The 21,369-nt window shown below is 37.5% G+C and overlaps 1 protein-coding gene across 1 annotated transcript in view; it reads left to right on the forward strand.

The window, feature by feature from the left end:
• The window catches only part of LOC133526928 (acetylcholine receptor subunit alpha-like 2), a 51,449-nt gene extending 31,284 nt beyond the window's left edge, over positions 1 to 20,165 (forward strand). The window contains exons 4-8 of the mRNA XM_061863788.1: positions 304 to 484; positions 1,049 to 1,208; positions 15,609 to 16,179; positions 16,693 to 16,885; positions 17,502 to 20,165. Of these exons, the coding sequence (XP_061719772.1) occupies positions 304 to 484; positions 1,049 to 1,208; positions 15,609 to 16,179; positions 16,693 to 16,885; positions 17,502 to 17,699 (1,303 nt within the window). The 3' untranslated portion in view covers positions 17,700 to 20,165. The remainder of the gene's footprint in view (positions 1 to 303; positions 485 to 1,048; positions 1,209 to 15,608; positions 16,180 to 16,692; positions 16,886 to 17,501) is intronic.
• Positions 20,166 to 21,369: the final 1,204 nt, after the last annotated feature.

Raw genomic sequence — 21,369 nt, forward strand, 5'->3', positions numbered from 1 at the left:
ACAGTCTTAATTGTTCTATATTAAATACATCACTTTTTGTTAAGCTGCTACAGAATGGTAGATACTTATGAAGCGTTATTTGATCCGCTACTTTTGATGCTGACTGTACCTAATAGAAATTTTAAAATTTGTGTATAGGTTATGCGAACATAGCATATTATTACGTGTTAACGAGGATTTCATCTTATCGAGTATTGAGTTAGCGGGGTTCCACTGTATATAGTTTAGCCACGTTGGTTCGATGTGTATATAAAATGATATATTTGCCGGTTGACTCGTTAACTAATTTATAGCATTCCCCAGTGCCGACGGCGAGTACGTGGTGACAACGATGACAAAGGCGGTGCTCAGCTACACGGGAAAGGTGCTATGGACGCCGCCGGCCATCTTCAAATCCTCCTGCGAGATCGACGTTCGCTACTTCCCCTTCGACCAGCAGACCTGCTTCCTCAAGTTTGGGAGCTGGAGCTATGATGGAGACCAGGTATTTTTAATATACCTAAGAATGGTTAGTACCTACTCACTCTTTACTTGACCTGGCGACAAAAGCCATCCATAGTTTGAAATCCTGACTCGTACCATTGAGATTCCCGGAACTTGAAACTTAACTTAGAATGTCATCCTATTCATTTTCTATACAGGAAAATCATCGTGTGAGAACTTGCGCGTTATTTCATAATCGATCGTATAAGTACATCCACCCATGATATGTTTAGTTTTTTTTTTACCCACATCTTAAAATCCTAGGCTACTCTTGGACAGCCTTGATCTTTTTTCAAGAACCGGCGCCATAAGATGGCAATGGGTTATCGACAAACGTCAAACACCAATTGAAAAGTAAAGTTTAATGGGATAACAAATGCGAATGAAAAATCACATCATCATTTCCAAACATTATTTAAGTTTTGAATAATGTTCCTCCGCCGGTCCCTCGATGCTCACAGCCTTTAACTAGGTGAAAACGACCAAAACATAAATGCTTCATAAAAAGATATGAATGATATTTTTCTGGAATTCAAATACTAATCATCATTTTTTTGTCACTCAGATTGATCTGAAGCACATCAACCAGAAGAGACAGACCGGCGACACTATTGAGGTGGGAATCGACCTCAGGGAATACTATCCCTCCGTGGAGTGGGACATCCTGGGAGTGCCAGCTGAGAGGCACGAGAGGTACTACCCGTGCTGCCAGGAACCTTATCCGGGTGAGTCCTTTTTTATTGGTTTTATTACTCTAGGAGAAAAGTTAAGATCATAAACTTGAAGCGAATCAATCAGAAAAGACAGACAGACGACACTATAGAAGTGCAGGAATCGACCTCAGAGAAAGTGTTAGGGATAGTATCTCTTCGTGGAGTAGGATATCTTGGGGTGCCTACTGAGAAACATGAGAGGTATTCGTGCTACCAGGAGCCCTTGGAGAAAAAATAAGATCATACTTGTAAATCTGAAACCAATCAAATAAAAAGACAGACCGGCGGCGACACTATTGAGGCAGAAATCGACGTCAGAGAATTGGCTTTGAAGCATTTCGTGACCCGCAGTGTCAGGAAGCCGGTCACGGAGCTGGGGTACCCTTCGGCCAAAACCTCTTTAGATTAGTCTAGACTAGACGATCAGTTGGAATAATAAAACAACTAAGGTTGTAGGGAATATTTCTACTATATCTCTAGCCTAGAAGCAAAAAAAACTATGTTTCTCTTACCCCACATAACCTTACTGGATTTATACAAGGTTTTACGTTCCTAGGTAGCTTTATACTATTTGCATTCTTCCCAGAATAACGAATAATCGCAATCAAAATGTTTGCGCATAATCCTAGTTTAAATATTTCGTTGCACTCTGCAGGGATTTCGGTGAATATTTATAATGCACTCAATCTATTCAAGAGATTAACAGAAATGGTTTCCAAATGCAATTTTTACGATCGACATTAAGTGTCTGCAGTGGCTGTAGATTACTTTAACAGACTCGACACTTTGAAGAGTTTACGAAAACTCGTCGCCGTCACCACACATATAAGACGGTTAAAGTATTTATACTCCATGAGCCATACCTCTCAGTTACATCCTATAACAATTTATATTACTTATATCATAACTCGACGACCGGTCTGGCCTAGTGGGTAACCCTGCCTATGAAGCCGATGGTCCCAGGTTCAAATCCTGGTAAGGGCATTTTATTCGTTTGATGAGCATGGTTATTTGTTCCTGAGTCATGGGTTTTTTTTTAATGTATTTAAGTATTAATAAATATTTATCTATTATATATATCGTTGTCTAAGTACCCTCAACACAAGCCTTATTGAGCTTACTGTGGGATTTACTCAATTTGTGTTATAATGTCCTATAATATTCATTTATTTATTTTATAATTATCATTTATTATCATCATCAATAAAATGTACACATGATATAATACTGGTCTTAGAAGTGATATCAGATTAGTTAGGAAACTGAGTGAATTTCTTAACAAAACTAATGTAGGAGGCCCGTCCAAACATACATTTTGACATCATAATGATTATTGTTTTATATTCATAGTGTTGTGTTCCTGCCGGTGAGTAAGGGTGCCAGAGCTCAATGAGGGTGCGGGGTGTTAGGGTCGGCAACCGACATGACGACCCTAAACCCCCCCCCCCCCCCCCCCTCCTACACACACAACCCAGGAACACAACACTAAATATCAGTAGGGTCTAGTGTTATTTAGCTGCGGTTTTCTGTAAGATGGAGGTACTTCACTGGTATGATTACAGCCCTCGGCACTGGAGGTCTTGGTCACTTTTTTCTTTCCTATATGACATTTACTTCAGTTTACTAAGAATTATTTGAGTAGTGGCCTCGTATATCTTCATCTACTAGTAAATGATCTGTAGCAACGAACGCCATAAAAGCAGTATCGCGCATTCTCGGGTTTAAATCAAGTGCCAGTAAAAATGCAAAGCTGCAAACCAATGCAAAGTAATCCGACGATCATTGCATAATAGATTAACTTCAAGATTTTCGTCTTTAAGTTATGCCATTTTAAAATGTGTAGAGATTCAAAAACCAAAATTTTAACGGGTCAAACACGTATTTTTAGTTGAAAACTGCTTGATGTGTTTCACTCCATACCGAGTAGCATCATGGTGAGCTCGCGTTGTTGTGTGCAAACTATCATTTAATAATAATGCTCAAAAAGAGGGTAGTTTACTTATTTATTTATTTAATTAAGTAACCCTATCAGGGTGATATTACAGACACATAAGTTGGTATTTTTAATGCAGTGTGTGATCAAATGAGGTAATACAAATGATTTCTAATATTTTCTTGTTAAAAGTAAAACAACCAGACCTATAAACATCATGAAAATTAATTTCACAAAATAATACTTTCAATGTGTCTGGGTTAGCGTTTTCCATAACTATTCCAAATTTCAAATCGATAGCTTAAGTGGTTCCCGAGATATTTAGCGTTGTGACAGACGGACGGACGGACGGACAGAGTCGCACCATAAGGGTTTCTTTTGTACCTTTTAAAAACATGAGTTCAGGCGAACGGAGTTTTTGGCATTACACAGACCATCTGAAATAAATGTTTTTTTTTTGTACTTTCGGTGTTGATTTGTTACGTAACTATATATATTAGCGTTTATGTTTTCGGGGTGGTGCATCCAAAGATGCGCAAGTATAAATAAATGAAATATTTTTGTCCTTATAAATATGGATTTAAATTGCCATATAAATAAGATTAAATTCAAATCAGTCTCCAAACTTCTCAAGAAAATATAATACATGCAAAAAATAACAACAAGCAATGTACAGTTAACTTGCCTCTGGTACGGGTGAAACGCCGCTTACAGCGACAGGCAGTTTAGCATAGATAACCGACGACGCTAAGAAATTTACTGTCGGGTAAGCCCGCCCGCAAAACCAAAGTACTTACCGCATTTCACAATACCTACATAGGTACAAACCTATCTACGAGTACCCAACAGGGATACTTTAATCTACAAGAGTTTTCTATTTGAAATAATCCAAATCAAAATATTTTCATAAAATAATTTAACTTGTTTTCTAGAAACATTGTAGGCAATGCCAACTTTCTAACTATCCCAGAATCATTGATTCGAATAGGAGGTACGAAACGTATTGGTCTAATTTACTTTCTGTATTTAAGATTACCAACAGAACAATACATGTTTTTCACAGGTAAAATACACTGAATATAAGTTGTTGGTTACCTATACAATTAGATATCTATCAGTCATGATTATTATTATAGTACCTGGGCGACCGAGCTTTGCTCGGTTATAACTATTTATTGTAATATGGTGGTGTATCACTATTGCCTCATAAGTCTCAATAAAATAAAAACTCGAAAGCATAAATCTTATTCACGAAATCAGTATAGGTAAATGTTAGACATATTTATGTGAAATATATATTGTTATCTCAAACATTAACTACATTTTTTTACTAAATTAAACTTGTCTAAAACAATAAAAATTATATATAAACTTCAACATAAAAAAAAAAAGTTAATCACCGGGCGAGATTCGAACCCGTAACACTCGTTTCTAGCCGTCCGCGTCTTAACCCGCTGGACCAGACGGTCAGTGGCCGACAACACGAAATTAGCGACCATATTCTGCGTCGAAAGAAAAACGCATGAAAACTCGAAAACACGCGTTTCCCTAAACATAAGACTATCGATTGTATACCCCCAAAAACCCCCATATACCAAATTTCAGCGAAATCGTTAGAGCCGTTTCCGAGATCACAGAAATATATATATATACAAGAATTGCTCGTTTAAAGGTATAAGATATATTTAAGAGCATGTGTGGTGCAAGTCTTTAAGTCATCTGCCGTGAATGCAGAGGTCACTGATTTGGTCCCAGCCCTGGGCATTAATAGGCCTTGGTCACTTTTTCTGTCGTATATAACAGCTATTTCAATTAATTTTATATCCGCAACGCAGGCTTCGTCAGGTGAACACAAATACAGGCTCACAAATACTCACAATCAGCTACAGGCTTCGTCACAAAACAATACAACGGTAAAATCTGCAAAACACATACCATTTAGTTATTCCAGACATATATGTATTTAGTATAACAACACGTTTCGCCCACGCAAGAAAATTACTGAACACACTGACCAATTGTAGGCCTTATGGCACAGCAATAAGTTCTACGATATGTCAGTCAAATGTGTCGACGATGTGTGAACTCTGCTCTGTTAAATTAAAAGGGCGTTTGAGTGGAAAATGTGCATGAGTTACGTCGCTTTAACTAGTATCTGAGGCCCTACCGCGAAAATCGTGAATCGAAAATTCGTTATCTGCCTCTTTATCGCTCTTGCATTTTACGACGATAAAGAGGCAAATAGACAGACGAATGAACGTTGTGGTTCGCTGTAGACCCTCTGCAACGATATAGAGATGCATTGCATATCGAGCCTGAGCGAGAGAGACCCAAGTGAACTCAGGTATTGACTATACTACCAATGGGGTTGGCCGGTCGAAGTATTAAACAGATGGCGCCATCATAGCTTGCCCTGTCAATCCCTAGAATTGTATCAAATTCTTGTTTTTTTTTGGGAATTTTGTGACCTGGATTCCAGTACTTTAAGCCAAATCTCATAGAACAAAACTAGAGACAGGGGCAAGCTATGATGGCGCCATCTATGCAAACCTTTGACAGTTGCCAACCCCATTGCTACGCTTAGAAGTTATAATAGCGACCGTTAATATGACGTTGAGTGAGTTACTACCTTTTCCGAAACCCACAAAGGTTTCGGAAAAAGTAGTAACTTCTAAGTTTAACTTTTTATTGATAAACTCTTTTAGTGATTATTGCGTTTGATGTAATAAAACATGTGAATTTTCTCAGTGTTTAACATCTATTTTGTCAACTGTCAAATCGCCTATTACCTCATAAGTCCCATTACAAGCTTTGCTTAGTTTTGAGCTAAAAAATCTGTGTACAATAAATGTGCCCAATTATTATTTTTTAATTGCTTGATGCTACGTCTAATAATCGTAAATGCGTTACCCGTGCTTTAGCCATAGCAATTAGTCTAAATTACATCTAAACACTATTTAGGCGACAAAACGGCGTGGCTCCGTTGAATCGGCTGCTCTTGTGTCGGATTCGGCAGTTTGCCCCGGAACCTCCGAAACACGACACCCTTCGGCCAGAAGTCGGCGCATTCGATGGTCCCCTGCAGCGGTCGCGGCACGCGCACAACATATCATCAAATTTATATCTTGTTATTACAATCAGAATAAGCCTCCAGGTGCGCCGATAAGTTGAACGCCCACGAGGGCCGTAACAATGAATGGGCGCAGAATAAAAACAGTCATTAGGAGCGCAGGATGTGTTAATGTGCGCGTAAATCATTTTGTTTATTAAATTAGGCTTTCGGAGGTACGGCGCGGCGGTAACGGGCGGCTGGCAACTTTTAAAGTTATTTAATAATTATTATTATTATAAAAGTGAATGAAGCGCTGGTGGCCTAGTGGTGAGAGCGTTTGACTTGCAATCCGGAGGTCGCGGGTTCAAACCCTGGCTCGTACCAATGAGGTGAGCGATTCTTTTAACAAAAGGCACTTTCATTAATATTGTATTGTTTCATACATTTTGTATTTTTTCTACTCAAAATCACTAGCTCTTTCGATCCTAATGGTATGTAAATATGTAAATGTCCCAGAAAAAGAAAGTGTGAAAAATGTATGGAAATTTTGGGACACGTTTTTTCTCCTATAAGGATGAAAAGGGCTCGCGATCCTGACTAGAAATAACACAAACGTGACAAAAAAGATCACATACAATGTGGCAAAAAAAGAAACTCTCAGGTATCAGTTTCAGATATCACCTTAATATTTGTTTTGATAAGGTTGAATAGAAAAAAAAAACCTTTTAATTACACGCCGATTTCTATTGTAACCATTTGTCATTGCACAATGACTTTCAGCTCCCCTTTCTGAAGTACATTTACCCTCAATACGAATTCCTTAAGTTCACTAACACCGATCCATATCCCAATAACATCGCCATTTCCCGTCGAAGGACAATTCTAACCGCTTACCATCCCAAAACTAAATGACTAGGCAATTTGGTCTGTATTAGTTAGAGAATACGGTTGAATAGCCTTGGATACGCGGGTAATTACAAACGGTTTAGGGCTAGATTAGGCGGGGTGTTCGTTTCGCTTACAAAATAGTCGATCACTAACAGGCGTATTCTGTTTTTAATAATAGGTTAAGAATTAGAGCTGAATCTGGTCTGTAAATCGGCCCGATTCGAAGAATGAAATACGAAAACGATAAATTCTTGTATAGATTTCATTTAGATATCGTTTGTATGTCGTATAATTGACAGAAGCAGCTCGATTCGGGCAAACAATGTCACTTGGACGTTAGTAATATCGTTGATAGATCTTATTAGGATCACAGCGGAATCGAAATAAACGTCAATTTTGATAAGTCGTTTAGTTATCGATCTTTTAAAGATATTTCCAAGATCTTAAACGTGTCTTAATCATTCTTCGAAACGGGCCGAATGTCAAAAGTGACGGTTTTGGTTGACGATATATCATTTTTGGATTTCCGATTCGAACGCCATCTTGATAGTTTAGCCTCGTGATTAATTCCTTTGTTTTTTGCTCATTTAAATTGTTTAATGTGTAATATTGATAGCTTATTATACAGTAAACTAATGTGGTAGTGTGCAGTAAATGGAAAATTAATCTTGAAACGCTATTACCAAATCGAATAGAATTTCAATGATGAATAAACTAATGAAAACGAAAAAAACAATGCAATCGCTACTTATATCAACAAAACGCAAACCTACAAAAACCATACATAAGCAAATTCAGCAAATTAATTCCCAATTCTCACGTCATTTTCGAATACACAAAAACAAATTTTAATTAACATACGTTTAATTACACACGAGCATGCATCCCAGACCAAGACAAATACATTTAACGGAAGCGTTTGTCAGTTTTAAAGTCATATCGTAATGAAATGGGGTACGTTCCAAATATTTATTTACACGTCCTTATTGTCAGCGTCTTAGAGGTGTCTAAATATATTTTCGGAACACTGGTTTGTATTGTAAAGATGTTTGTGAACTCGACTCTCGACTGTACAGAAGTTAGGTTAATTAAAATGGAGAAACGTCGCTCGAACGCTCAAAGTGTAAGCATTCTGTTCGTGCATGAGACAAACAAATAAAAGGCGAAAACGCAGTAGAGAGAATGATAGTAGCATAACTTCCTTCAATCAATCAATAAAAAAATCAGTCCTTTCATTCATCAAGTTAAAAGGTTAAAGTTGGCTTCATTGAAAAAAAAAACACGAAACAATGTCTAATTTTCATTTGTTGTTTTACGCTGCAAACGATTGCAGTAAATTATTAGTATAAAATAGCTAGTGATATTGTTGAGGGACCTAACGAGCAGAATTTAAAAAAGGAATATATTTCCATAGTATCTGTCCAATCTTCCATCGCAAGTTTCACGCGGCGCGTCATATATTTTGTTCCCTTCTGCCTGGCTTCAGGCCCCCTCTTGATGCAAATCTCAGGTTAAATTGCCCTATAGTCTATTTCATACGGATACTAAGGAAATATAAAAAAAAGTCTGAATGATTAGGCGTATGAGATTTTAAAAAATCAAAGGAATTATGTCATTGGTTGAAAAACTGAGTGCATAACGTGACTTTTTCGCTTACATAGTTTTAAGTTTAATTAATGAAATAGCTTTAGCCTGTAGATGTACTACATTTTATACAATTGCGTTTCATAGATTTAAGTTTGATATACTGTTTTTCCGGGAATTGTGGACATTAATTTAAGGATAGCTTTGGAGAGCAGAACGAAACAACCCGCTAGATTATTAGATTCCAGCCTACATTTTAATGACAACTAAAAATAAAAGAAATATACATACAAGGTGTCAAGTAAGCATAGACAATATGTATAAAAATATTAATTATATAAAAACCTATTTACACTTCGACACTGTTATTTGGAATAACCTAATCAATACACACATACATGGATGGCGCAAGCGTGTTGTGGAGGGAAGAAGGCTATGCGACCAAGCCTGGTGTAATACGTTAGATAGCAGAAGGTGTCGCAGAAAGCAAATCGGGACTGGAACCTCAGGTGGCATGAGCATTCTCTGCCAAAAATGTGGGAGGTCGTGCCGCTCACGCATCGGCCTCCACAGCCAAACCCGTTGTCTAAACAGCAATGCTTAAATCGTCTGCAATAGACGCAAAGGCCTGTGATGATGATGACATACATAATGTTGGGTTTTGCTTAAAGATAGACTACTCTATGAAAACCTGCTCTGACGTTCGCCCGGGCTCCCTGCCCTTGATCAAACATCCACTTGCTTCAGACATATATGCATTAAGTATTCCGAGCTTCACACTATTAAATGAGGATACACGGGTATCAGTTTATGAGTAAAAACGTGGTTAGTACCTGGACAAGACACTATTAAGAATGAGTCGAGGAGAACGGTCCAGGTCTGTGTCGAGGCGTCCAACACCTTGTTTTCTATGACAGGAGTGATCACTTGATGCTTTCTATAGAAAATCGGCCAATTGCGAGTCGGACTCGCACAGGAAGTGTTCCGTACCATTATCTATAAAAACGGTCACCCATCCAAGTACTGATCCCGCCCGACGTTGCTTAACTTTAGTGATTGGATGAGAATCGAGATTGGAAAGAAATATTTATTTTATTATGTTTTTAGTATTTGTTGTTATAGCGGCAACAAAAATACATAATCTGTAGAAATTTCAACTGGCCTATCACAGTTCATGAGATACAGCCTGGTAACAGACGGACGGACGGACAGACGGACGCACGGACAAACGGACGGACGGACAGCGGAGTTTCAGTAATAGGGTCCCGTTTGACCCTTTGGGTACGGAACCCTAAAAAATGAATTTTCAGACGCCTCGGCCCATACCCGGATCGTTTTAGCGTGACTCATCATTTACTCTATTGCACACGCAGATAACTACAAAAAACATCTTATCACCATTGTGTTATCATTACCATGCGACCAAAACGTTATAACCGCCATGAAATTCATAGTACTTACGCCTTTAGGTCGCGAGATTCAATCTCCGTTTCCATAGTTTGTTGTCGGCCGACAACAACTCATGCCGCAAAATAATTGTTCTCTGTGCCGATTCTATACGTCACTCAGGCATATTATATCAGGCTCATTACTTGCACAGACAAAATCTCGTAGCCAGAATTATTCACCAGCAGCTTGCTCTCCTATACGGCCTTGTGGACTGCGAAGTGCTGTACTACAAGTACTCACCTGCGCCAGTTCTCGAAAATGGTCGTGCCACACTCTATTGGGAATAATGGGATCGATCTATCATCACTGACAGGACTATTGTTGCCAATAAGCCTGACATCATGCTGCTGCTGATATACCACCATCCCCCATTATAAGAAACTCGTGAAAACCGAGAAGGATAAGTCCAGCAAGTACCTAGACTTGGCTCACGAGATAACCGCCAGTGGGATATTGACGCGACGATCATTATTCCGATACTCGTAGTCGTGTCAGCGATCGATCTCATAGAGGAGTCTCGACCAACACCTAGACCATCTGTTCCTCACTCTGCAGCCCTGACCACTGGCAGCTTGGGCCCTGTCCCGCAGCTGGCGCCCCTAGGCTAGGTTTTTTATAATGTGTTTATATATTTTACTTTTATTTCTTATTCATGTTAAAATAAATAAACAAAATAAATAATAGTTCAATGATTAACACTGAAGAACGATTAGTTCCAGATATACTTTCGAGAACTAGTAAGTAATAAAGATGTTAAAAGCTGAATTGAATCTTTATATTATTTGACGGAAATTGACAGATACAGTGGCGGCAACAACTCGTTTCTATCGCCGCACCTCCCGCTAAAGGAGCAAAGCTCATCCTCACTTCAAAGATACATGGCACAAAAAGAATAAGCGGGCATTACGCTTGTTCCCTCCTAGAACGTGCATAATATGGAATGAGTTGCCTCCTGAGTTATTTCCTTTGCGCTACAATATCGGATTCGTCACGAAGCGGGTATTAAATTTAGGGTAGGTGGCTCCTGTGATGTTAATTTTGTCCATGGGTGACGATGAGGGCTTCCCATAAGGCAGCCCGTCTGCTAGTTTGCTGACTATCACATAAAAAAACATGCTGATGTTTTATCCTCACGTTAATAATAACTTAAATCAATAAAATTAAATAAACTCAACAAAAAAATACCGATAGATTAACCCACATCGAGCAATAAATCTTCCTTCGACAAACATAACCAACCACAATCGCAATTTCAACGTTACAAATTCGTTTTAGAACATACCCCGTTCCGCCACGTATCTGCAGATAAACGTAATTCGCATTTAAGTATCAATTACGCATATCGTCGCATTAGGGCACGGCTCGAGGGGTCGATTCTGGTATAAACGTTTAATATGATTTTTATCGCATTTTGATACGACCTTGAGTCTTTTTATTATCATGCGTACCAATAAGTGCGAGCGAAATGTTTTATGAGTTTTTTTAATGCTAAGTCGGTGGAAAACAAGCATACGGCCTACCTGGTGGTAAGCGGTTACTGTAGCCTATGGACGCCTGCAACTCCAGAGGAAACATGCGCCTTATCGACCCTAATACCCCTCAACCTGGTTGAGCTCTGGCAACTTTCATCACCGGCAGGAACACAACACTATGAGTTTGGTCTAGTGTTATTTGGCTGTGGTTTTCTATAAGGTGGAGGTACTTCCCTAGTTCTACTCGAGATCTGGAATGACATCCGCTATGCTGTGCCCTACCACATTAAGCGAAATGACATTCATAGTGCCCATACCTCTCTTTTGGACGTAATATAAGGACATACCCGGGTCCAAAGAGATGACTTCTAGACGCTTTTTGTCAGCTAACGTTGATCAGTGCTTACGATAAAGTTCGTATCAAAAAAGCCGATTAAGACGATATATATCGCACCTGCATGTTTCGGCCACGGCAGACGATGTGAATATGTCCGCCAGAAAACCCGTTACAAGCTAAGAGTGTTGGCTGGAAACACTTCATCTCGTTAATGGGAGGCTTGCCGCGGCCGCTGCTGGATACCATCGCGAACGCAGACTTTTGGCCGAAGGGTGTGTGGTATTTCGAGGGTCTTGTGAGAATCTGCCGAATGACTATAACACCTGTTATAACACCTGTTATAGTCATTCGGCAGATTCTCACAAGACCCTCGAAATACCACACATCGTCTGCCGTGGCCGAAACATGCAGGTGCGATATATATCGTCTTAATCGGCTTTTTTGATACGAATTTTATCATAAGCACTGATCAACGATAGCTGACAAAAAGCAGAGTTTTTTTGACACAGCAAAAAACTATTGTACCGCCACAATAATTTTTAGTTTCTAAGAATATTATTATCAAGTGTGTTTAGTCTGTATGGTACATATCTACATAACTACGAGCTTTAATTGCCTGATAACAAATTATATATCTGATTTAATTCTTAACTCAGAATCGGCCTCCGAGTCAAATTGCGCTCGAGTCGAGAGCGGCTCGAGCCACGATTTATATGTGATCTCGAGGCCGCGTGTCACACGGTGTTATGTAATCTTGAACACGTCTCACACTGTAATACCCTTTACATACTTTTTGCAGTGATCTATAACAGCGTACAGTAGCGGTGTCGGGGGCGACATAGTAAGTTTATTTAAATACTGCCGGTCGATGCGATGCAATCGAGCGTTCACTAAAACTTTTTCAGCGATACAAATATCGCTAAAAAAGTTTTAGTGAACGGCCCTAACAATCATTAATACCGGCAATGGCGAATATTGCCTTGAAAAAGATGACGGGCTCAATTATTTGGTATTTACATATTGGTAGGTCATAGTGCGATAGTTAAAAATATAATTTTTTATAGAGTTGGGCTCTGGGATTGCTAGCGACTCATCGTTGATGCATGCGCTGATCTTCATGACGTTTTATTCTGATCTGAGATTAGTCCAATTTCTGCCGAAATCACGTTTGCTGTATGGGAGCCCCTTAAATATTTATTTTATTCTGTTTTTTACTGTCTTTTGTTATAGCGGAAACAGAAATACACCATCTGTGAACATTTCAACTGTATAACTATCACTGTTCATGAGATACACCCTGGTGACAGACGGACAGACGGACAGACGGACAGACGGACAGACGGACAGACGGACAGACGGACAGACGGACAGACGGACAGACGGGCGGACGGACGGACGGACAGCGGAGTTTTAGTATGGTACTTTGGGTACGGAACCCTAAAAAGAGCATCAACATTGATATTTATAACAATATTTGTGCCGCAATACTGCCGCAGTAATGCTTGTGCAGTCTGAATTTGAACGGTTCCTTATGCATTAAATGATGAAATCTGTTTAGCAAAATAAATTAGTGAACTTGAACATCGAATACTAAATAAATACTTACAAAAACTCAAATGCGCGCAAACCGCGTAATTTCAAATAACATTAACGTAAATTGTAACCTCAGACACTTAAACGTGGAGTACAAAACATATAAAGCGAGATTACGGAACGCCATAAATAACACGCGCGCGTTCGGCGCCGTGTGATAGCGGCCCTAATAGCGGCTACCAGCAGATCGCCTCATTCCAGATGGTGCAATATTTTCCTCCATTTGGCCCAGGCCAAGCTTTATAAGAAGGTTGCTAAACCTTTGTAAAACAACAGTAGAGGGCTACGAAAAATAATTTTTCGTTTTGTTGTGAATAAGGTTGGAAAACACAGAGATGGTTTATTGGGACCGTGCGAAGTGCATGGTGGGGGTAAGTAAAGCGATCCCAGCGCATAAGGTGGTAAAAATTTGAACTAACTGCGGATAGCGTCTTTAACACTTCGTACAATTATATGGCTCGAAATGAAACTTTGATTTACGATTACTCCTGAAATATTCTTTTAAATTGTATGGTGTAAAGGACCATTGTAATCTGTATGAAATGCTTAATATAACTAACGTATTTATTTTGATAATTGTTAATAATGTATTCATGTAAATAGCTTTGCAAATGCCACATATTACGTGATCTTTTTCTAGAAGTTAAGAATGGATATAGTAAGTTATCCTTAAAAGATAGACATTTAACATCGCGGACTTTTTTGTAGACCTATGAATGAGAAACAACCCCACCATACATTGTGTTGTTATAGCTCAAACGGATTAGGCAGCGTTTTCGATTAAAGCTCCTAGCCAGCGTGATTTTTTCCGAAAACATCGTTATATTTCAAACAATTTACACAAAACCTTAACAAGTTATATACTTAAGCCTTCCTCAAGAATCACTCTATTGATAGATGAAAGTCGTATGAAAATCCGTTCAGTAGTTTTTAGTTTTGGAGTAGTTTTATAAGATTTAGTGAATTGACGTTTTCCCCTAGACTTGCGGACACTAGGTTGCGTGACAGTCGTGCACGCTCCCAATAAAATTCAATACTGGTTTCCAGCGATATGCGTCCGGGTTTCAATTGATATGCGCATTAAGATAAGTGTTTACTTACCAATTTCTGTGTGTGTTGTATTTCATACAATCTTTAATATTTACTTACCATAATGACTTTTTCCACCTATATAAGTTATCCACAGATGTAAGCTTATCTTATTAAATTATAGAAACAGACTTAATCGCATATTAACACCGAAGATAAATTTAAAACTTAATACGCGATTAAGTTCCGTTTCTATAACGTGTAAAAATCGTGAAAGTTTACCTATAAATCAGTCTAATCTAGTCTTGTATCTCGGAATCCGTTTGGCATATTCAAACAAAGTAGCGACCAATAGTCAGTTCTTCATAATGTGGAATCTACAGAATGTACTCTATGGCTCTACACATGTGTACATACGTAAATACCTCAGCGAAGGACAATTTGTCCGCAAAGGCATGTCTTTAATCACGATCAACGAAACTTGGACTGCGATCATTTATCTCAAGGGGCTACAGTATGAGATCTTCAAGGAGTAGGTACTTTGTAGGTTAGGTGGGGTAAGAGAATGAAGCAAGAGAAACACTTGGGAAAATAAATAGTTAAAGTTATCAATAATATCCACACCGTGGGTCCAACGCTGAAGACGGGTTAATCCGTCACAGATCACAGATCAACATCTGTAAAATCCGAGTGACAGCTTTTGTGTTTGACACGGCGTCGAAAAGGTTAAAGATATCATTAAAAACTAAATAAAACTTAAAAATAATTACGTAGAAAAAATTTTCTTTTAAGGTTTCTCATGCTCCGAGTGAACTTTGTTTCTCACACCCCATCCTGTATTTACAAAGTTTTTAAAGGGTCGGAAACCCGCATGTGGACCCTGAACTTCTAAGTGTCTGTAAGAGTAGACGGGCAATGAATTCATCGCCATATAAATCGTTGAACACAAATACCATCCTCATTGGTATTATGATGTATAAGGAAATGACTCTGATTATTGTTTGTTTTGCAAGTGCTATGTGCTCCAACATATTAGGTATCTCTTCTGTAGCTCATGTATCTTATTTTGTTCCAGACATCTTCTTCAACATCACGCTCCGCCGCAAGACCTTATTCTACACCGTCAACCTCATCGTTCCGTGCGTCGGCATTTCCTATCTCTCCGTCCTTGTGTTCTACCTCCCCGCCGACTCTGGAGAGAAGATAGCTCTCAGCATCTCCATCCTGCTCTCACAAACCATGTTCTTTTTACTGATTTCTGAAATCATCCCGTCGACATCCTTAGCTTTGCCGTTACTTGGGAAATACTTGCTGTTTACCATGTTGCTCGTAGGATTGTCAGTGGTTATAACTATAGTTATACTGAATGTGCATTATCGGAAGCCTAGTACTCACAAAATGGCTCCTTGGGTAAGAAAGTTCTTCATAACGAAGTTACCAAGATTACTATTAATGCGTGTGCCTAAAGATTTGTTGAGGGATTTGGCTGCGCAGAAGATCGCAGGGAGGAGCTTGAAGAAGAATAAGTTTAAGGATGCGTTGGCGGCGGCGGAGCAGACAAACTCTAACGCTTCGAGCCCGGATTCGTTGAGACATCATTTGCCTGGAGGATGTAATGGATTGCACTCGACTACTGCTACTAACAGGTAATTAAGTTACTGTGATAGGCCAAAATTACAAAAAAATAACACAAATAAATAAATGAAATAAAAGGAATAAAACTCTTTCCAAGGAATAAAATGTTCGTTTACTATTAGTTTTATTCATAGCCCGTTGTCAATGCTGTCATCTCAATAAATAAATAAAACGAAACTTTTAGTTGTTTACATGAAAATCACTGCTAAAACTTCTTTCAACCAGTACATTTCCTAAAGACACCGGCATTTAAGCATGAGACTATGGTGTATTTATTACTCCTTTTATTATTATTTTCCTAGTGGACGTACTGGGTAACTTTAGACAGGTACCTATATCCACCTATTTCTGATTAACTTTACATCATTTATATGCCACCTTGAACAGACTGTTGCTTTATTTAGTCTGAGAGCACCAAGCAACCTTACCTATTCGCTATTCAATACAGCCTATCTCTAAAGTTACATGTTCTAAGGCCTATAGCCTCACAGTTAATCAACTATGTATTATTATTACGTCCATAGGTTCAGCGGCCTCGTCGGTGCTCTGGGGAGCCTTGGCGCTGGCTACAACGGCCTCCCCTCCGTGATGTCAGGCCTCGACGACTCGCTGAGCGACGTGGCCCCGCGCAAGAAGTACCCGTTCGAGCTCGAGAAGGCCATACACAACGTTATGTTTATTCAACACCACATGCAGCGACAGGACGAGTTCAATGCGGTTAGTTTATTGTAGTTTACTGTTGTTTGGTTTTCCACTAAACATCATCATGTCCTGAAGTTCAGCGGCCTCCCCTCCGTGATATCAAGCCACGATGACTTGCTGAGCGACGTGGCCCCATGCAAGAAGTTATTCCTTCGAACTCGAAAAAGCCATATACGATACACAACGTTTATGTTTATACAGCACGATATGTAGTGACAGGATTTGATCAATGTAATTAGTGTAGATACACAAAAAATATGTTTTTTACTAGGAATAACTTCGTAATACCAAGTTTAATATTTTTTTTTTGTGGTGTTTGACTACCAATAATTTAGCAGAACATTTAAAAACCTAAACTGTTGATGTTTTTTAGCATTTTGGTATTGCTATGAGGTTTTTCAGTTTAGTTATGATATCAATTATGCAATATTTTCTGCCTCTTTCCTCCTTAATGCCTTATTGTTAACTAACAGAAAATGTGTAGATCGCCTATATTTTCATTCATGCTACAAAAATATGTATTCCGACTGGACAACACCAAAATCAAACGAGGAAGTAGGCATTTTAATAGTATATTTCTAGAACAAGTGTATCTTGGCTCAACATATTTCATGTTACATTTCGCCTACAGGAAGACCAGGATTGGGGCTTCGTGGCCATGGTCCTCGACCGTCTGTTCCTCTGGATCTTCACCATTGCCTCCATCGTCGGCACTTTTGCCATTCTCTGCGAAGCCCCGTCACTCTACGACGACACCAAACCCATCGACATGATTCTTTCGTCGGTCGCCCAGCAGCAGTTCTTGCCGGTGGATAGTGGTGATTCTTAAACACGATTAGTACAAAAGAATACCTTCCGGGAGTTATTTCTTTAATACTTTTGCGTTTTCATGTCTGCCTTGTTTCGGGTAGTGTCTGGCTGAAACTTATTTTTCTGAAGCCCGAAAAGTTAATGAGAGACTAGCCCCAGTAAAAAAAAGGCCGTGGTTTCAGATCTCTACTCAGGCCACGAAATTTTTAAACTTTTTTGCATATTTAATAAAAATGTTATTTCAATGTTTATTAAATTATTACACTCATAATTACTCACCGTAGCTCCTCACCTACCGTGAGTAATTGAGCATCTATACAAGCAAACAGTAGATTTCAATTGTTTAGAAAGCAAACAGAATAGATTGCACGCATCAAACAAAATTACAAGTCAATAGAATGGGACATTTTGCTAGCAAATTACAGTATCAAAATATAATTATATTTAGTGTGTACATTGTTTTAAAACAACATGTGAGGAGGTATTAAGCTAATTTGCATTAATAAGTAATGATTTTGATGAGTGTCGTGATGTCTACTAGTTCAAAAGATAACTGTGTCAAAATTTTATTACTTATTCAAATGATCGACAAATAATTTTAGAATAACGTGCATGTGTAGTGTTAGTGATAATTATTAAAGCCAAAGTTCTCCAGGCTGTGACTTGTTATTTAAAATGTAGCTAACATTGTTCAAGTCAATATAAGTTTAAAGTGTGTTGCTAATGTAATTCATTTTGATACAGAAATGATACAAGCAACAGCGAGTATAATGAACCCCGATTGAAATCGTGGAGGTTGGAAATAAGTTACTTTTAGCTCAATGCTTAGATGGCTAGAACTAAAACGATAGTTAAGTATAAGAAGTATTTGTCAATGTAATTTCAATTGGATATTAGTCGTTAATGAGTGATATTCAGGAAAACTTTGATTTAATTTTCTGGAGTCTGTGCTGTTAAAACAAAATAAGTTAACCACTGCCTACTTAGCGAGTGTACCAATTAAAATCTAAACAGCTGTCTAGTAAATTTTTATTGACAAATTAGATAAATTTACTCATACCATAGAAAATAGATCGAAAATAGATTGTCTTCTTACTGATTTTGTTATTTAATATTTTAAATATAGTTAGGTCTTATATCTAAGGTCTAATATCTTACTTGTCTATAACTTTTCGAATCTCCTTCCATTGTTTTCATTTTTCAAATTCAGACTTTGCGGAGTGGCTAAATTGTATTAGATAGTAAAACTTTTATGAATAACTTTCGTCGAACGTTTTTGGGGGAATGGGTTTAAAATAAGCGTCTATATTCCATAATATGGCTGTGTTAGATTTAATGTTCGTAGGATCGCTTATAATGTTACTGAATTTAGTAGAATAAGGGTATATAATAAGTATTAACTATTCCTTTTTCTGATACTTGGTAAGCGTTTCTATATTTCACTTATACACCGTGTTTTTTTTGATTTGCGTTAATTTCGAGGGTGCATTCCTGAGCTTTAATTAAGTAACTTTCTCAAAGACACCGATATTCTAATTAACTCCATTTCGGAGATAATCAATCATATTTTTTTATATTATAAGGCCCTTACGAGCGTGTACACTTGCCTTAGGGCCTGTTTACTTATTGATTAGTGTTTAGTGCGAGTTCATACATGTGCTACTAACGTACGTACTATCTCGGACGATCGATGTTAGAAATGACATTGATATATCACAGTTTTCAATTGTTTGGTTGAGTTAAATGTAATGCCCGTGTTATAATATCGCTATATGCAACATTTAGTTACTTTTTATAAAAATAAAAATAGTAAAAAAAAACAAAAAAATTTTTTTTTTTTTGAAAATTAACTATGCCATTTAGTTTCCTTAAACGTACTTACCGAAACCCCGGAGTTAACGCAATTCAATAAAAACACGGTGTAGATAACTTTATGCCAATACCCTGACATGTGTAGTCATAAATTTTAAAGGAAGTATTTTACACAAAACTGCACTTATGCCTGATGAGTGATGACATAAAAATATTTTGTCACATATTGACTAGTATATTACGCAGGAAAATGATCATATATTTTGTTCAGAGTAAACGTTATTTGCTTTAATAGCATAAATAAATACTAAAATTATTTATTATTTGACGTACATTTTTGATAAACCAATTTTACTGTATTTCAATTGATAGGCTTTATTATTTAATAAAATTGATTTACTTATCTAATTTTTCAAAAAAAGTTTGGTAAATATTCTAGAAAAAAATGGCGTGCAGAACACAAGTCTGGATTCAATATATCAACCTGGCACAAATTAAATTCCTCTAAGAGTTACACAAATTGTTCACAAGCCGTACATATTGGTAGTAATACGTATTTGTAAGTGATCGTTTTATAATCGATGGTTATTTAACCGAATACCTAGTTATAACAGGTAATTATGTAGCGATTTAACGTTGTAATGCCGCAAATAAAAGGTGTCATAAAATAAAATGAGTTTATTTTATTGCCCATCGTACCTTTCTTCTATGTTAAAAAAAAAACTTAATTTTTAATTTCATTTGTTACTATGATATCGCGACCACGCGAACTAATTTAAAATTCATTATCTGTATCTAAGTAGGTAGTATTTTCATATTACCTCGATTAGAAATAATGAACGGTACAATATCCGCTGCTTGCAATTATTTGGCTCCGAATATTAGTTATACAGACTAATTCGTACGTACAATGACACCAAAATGGTGTCATTTTGCTATCGTGCGTCTCGCTCGTGCTATTAAATTTACCGGCAAGTAAGAACAAAATGCACGATAACTAAATGACATCATTTAGATGTCATTGTATGTTCGAGTGTGCATGATCTTTTCTACATAATAATTATATTTATATTAAACATGAGCGGTCATAGATTGCACCCTTGAGAGACGCTATTAACAATCAATAAAAATTAGCCGACAACATCATTAATCGGTGCCAAAGCGGCAATGTTATCATAACCATTTGGAAATTATCAATTAACTGCTTCAGATGGCCCTGGTTTTCTACCTTTGACAATTATTGTAAGTCATTTCACAAAGTCTAATGCTTATGGAAAGCCAACGTAGCAAATATATATGGCTTGTTGAATTTTCGAGCGTCCTCAATGATTTATCTAACTATAACAATTTGCTCTTAAGAGTATTTTCCTTTTCTAATAAAATTAATGTCTTCTTAGACACACATTGTATTTAGAGCTTAACCCAAAATAATTGGCTACTTGACTGTTTTTTGTAAATAATGTCAAACGATCTTGATTTTCCTGAGGATCAAATGTCCATATATAGGACTTGATGTGAATGAAAAGCGTATTCGATAACAACTGAACTTTATTTTCTCTACCCTCTAATACATATCTTTATGATTACCCACACAACATCTTTCCCGTTACGAAAATAAGTCATAAATACATAAGTAGCATAAGCTTAAGCTACATTATTATAATTGCAATGGATATAGAAGCTAACTTTACATAAGTATAAAGTTGAAGTACTATTATATTGGTATATAAAAGATATAATTATTGGAGTAATAATTGTATATATTAATGACGTAACAGCCTAATCGTTACGAATAAATACATTTGTGCTACTGCAAGTATATATCAGTTATTACTATATATCTTAACTAAGTAATAAACAAGATGCTTCGCGTAGTA

This window comes from Cydia pomonella, chromosome 17 (genome assembly GCF_033807575.1).
Source record: "Cydia pomonella isolate Wapato2018A chromosome 17, ilCydPomo1, whole genome shotgun sequence".
In the NCBI taxonomy this organism is placed as follows: Eukaryota; Metazoa; Arthropoda; class Insecta; order Lepidoptera; family Tortricidae; genus Cydia; species Cydia pomonella.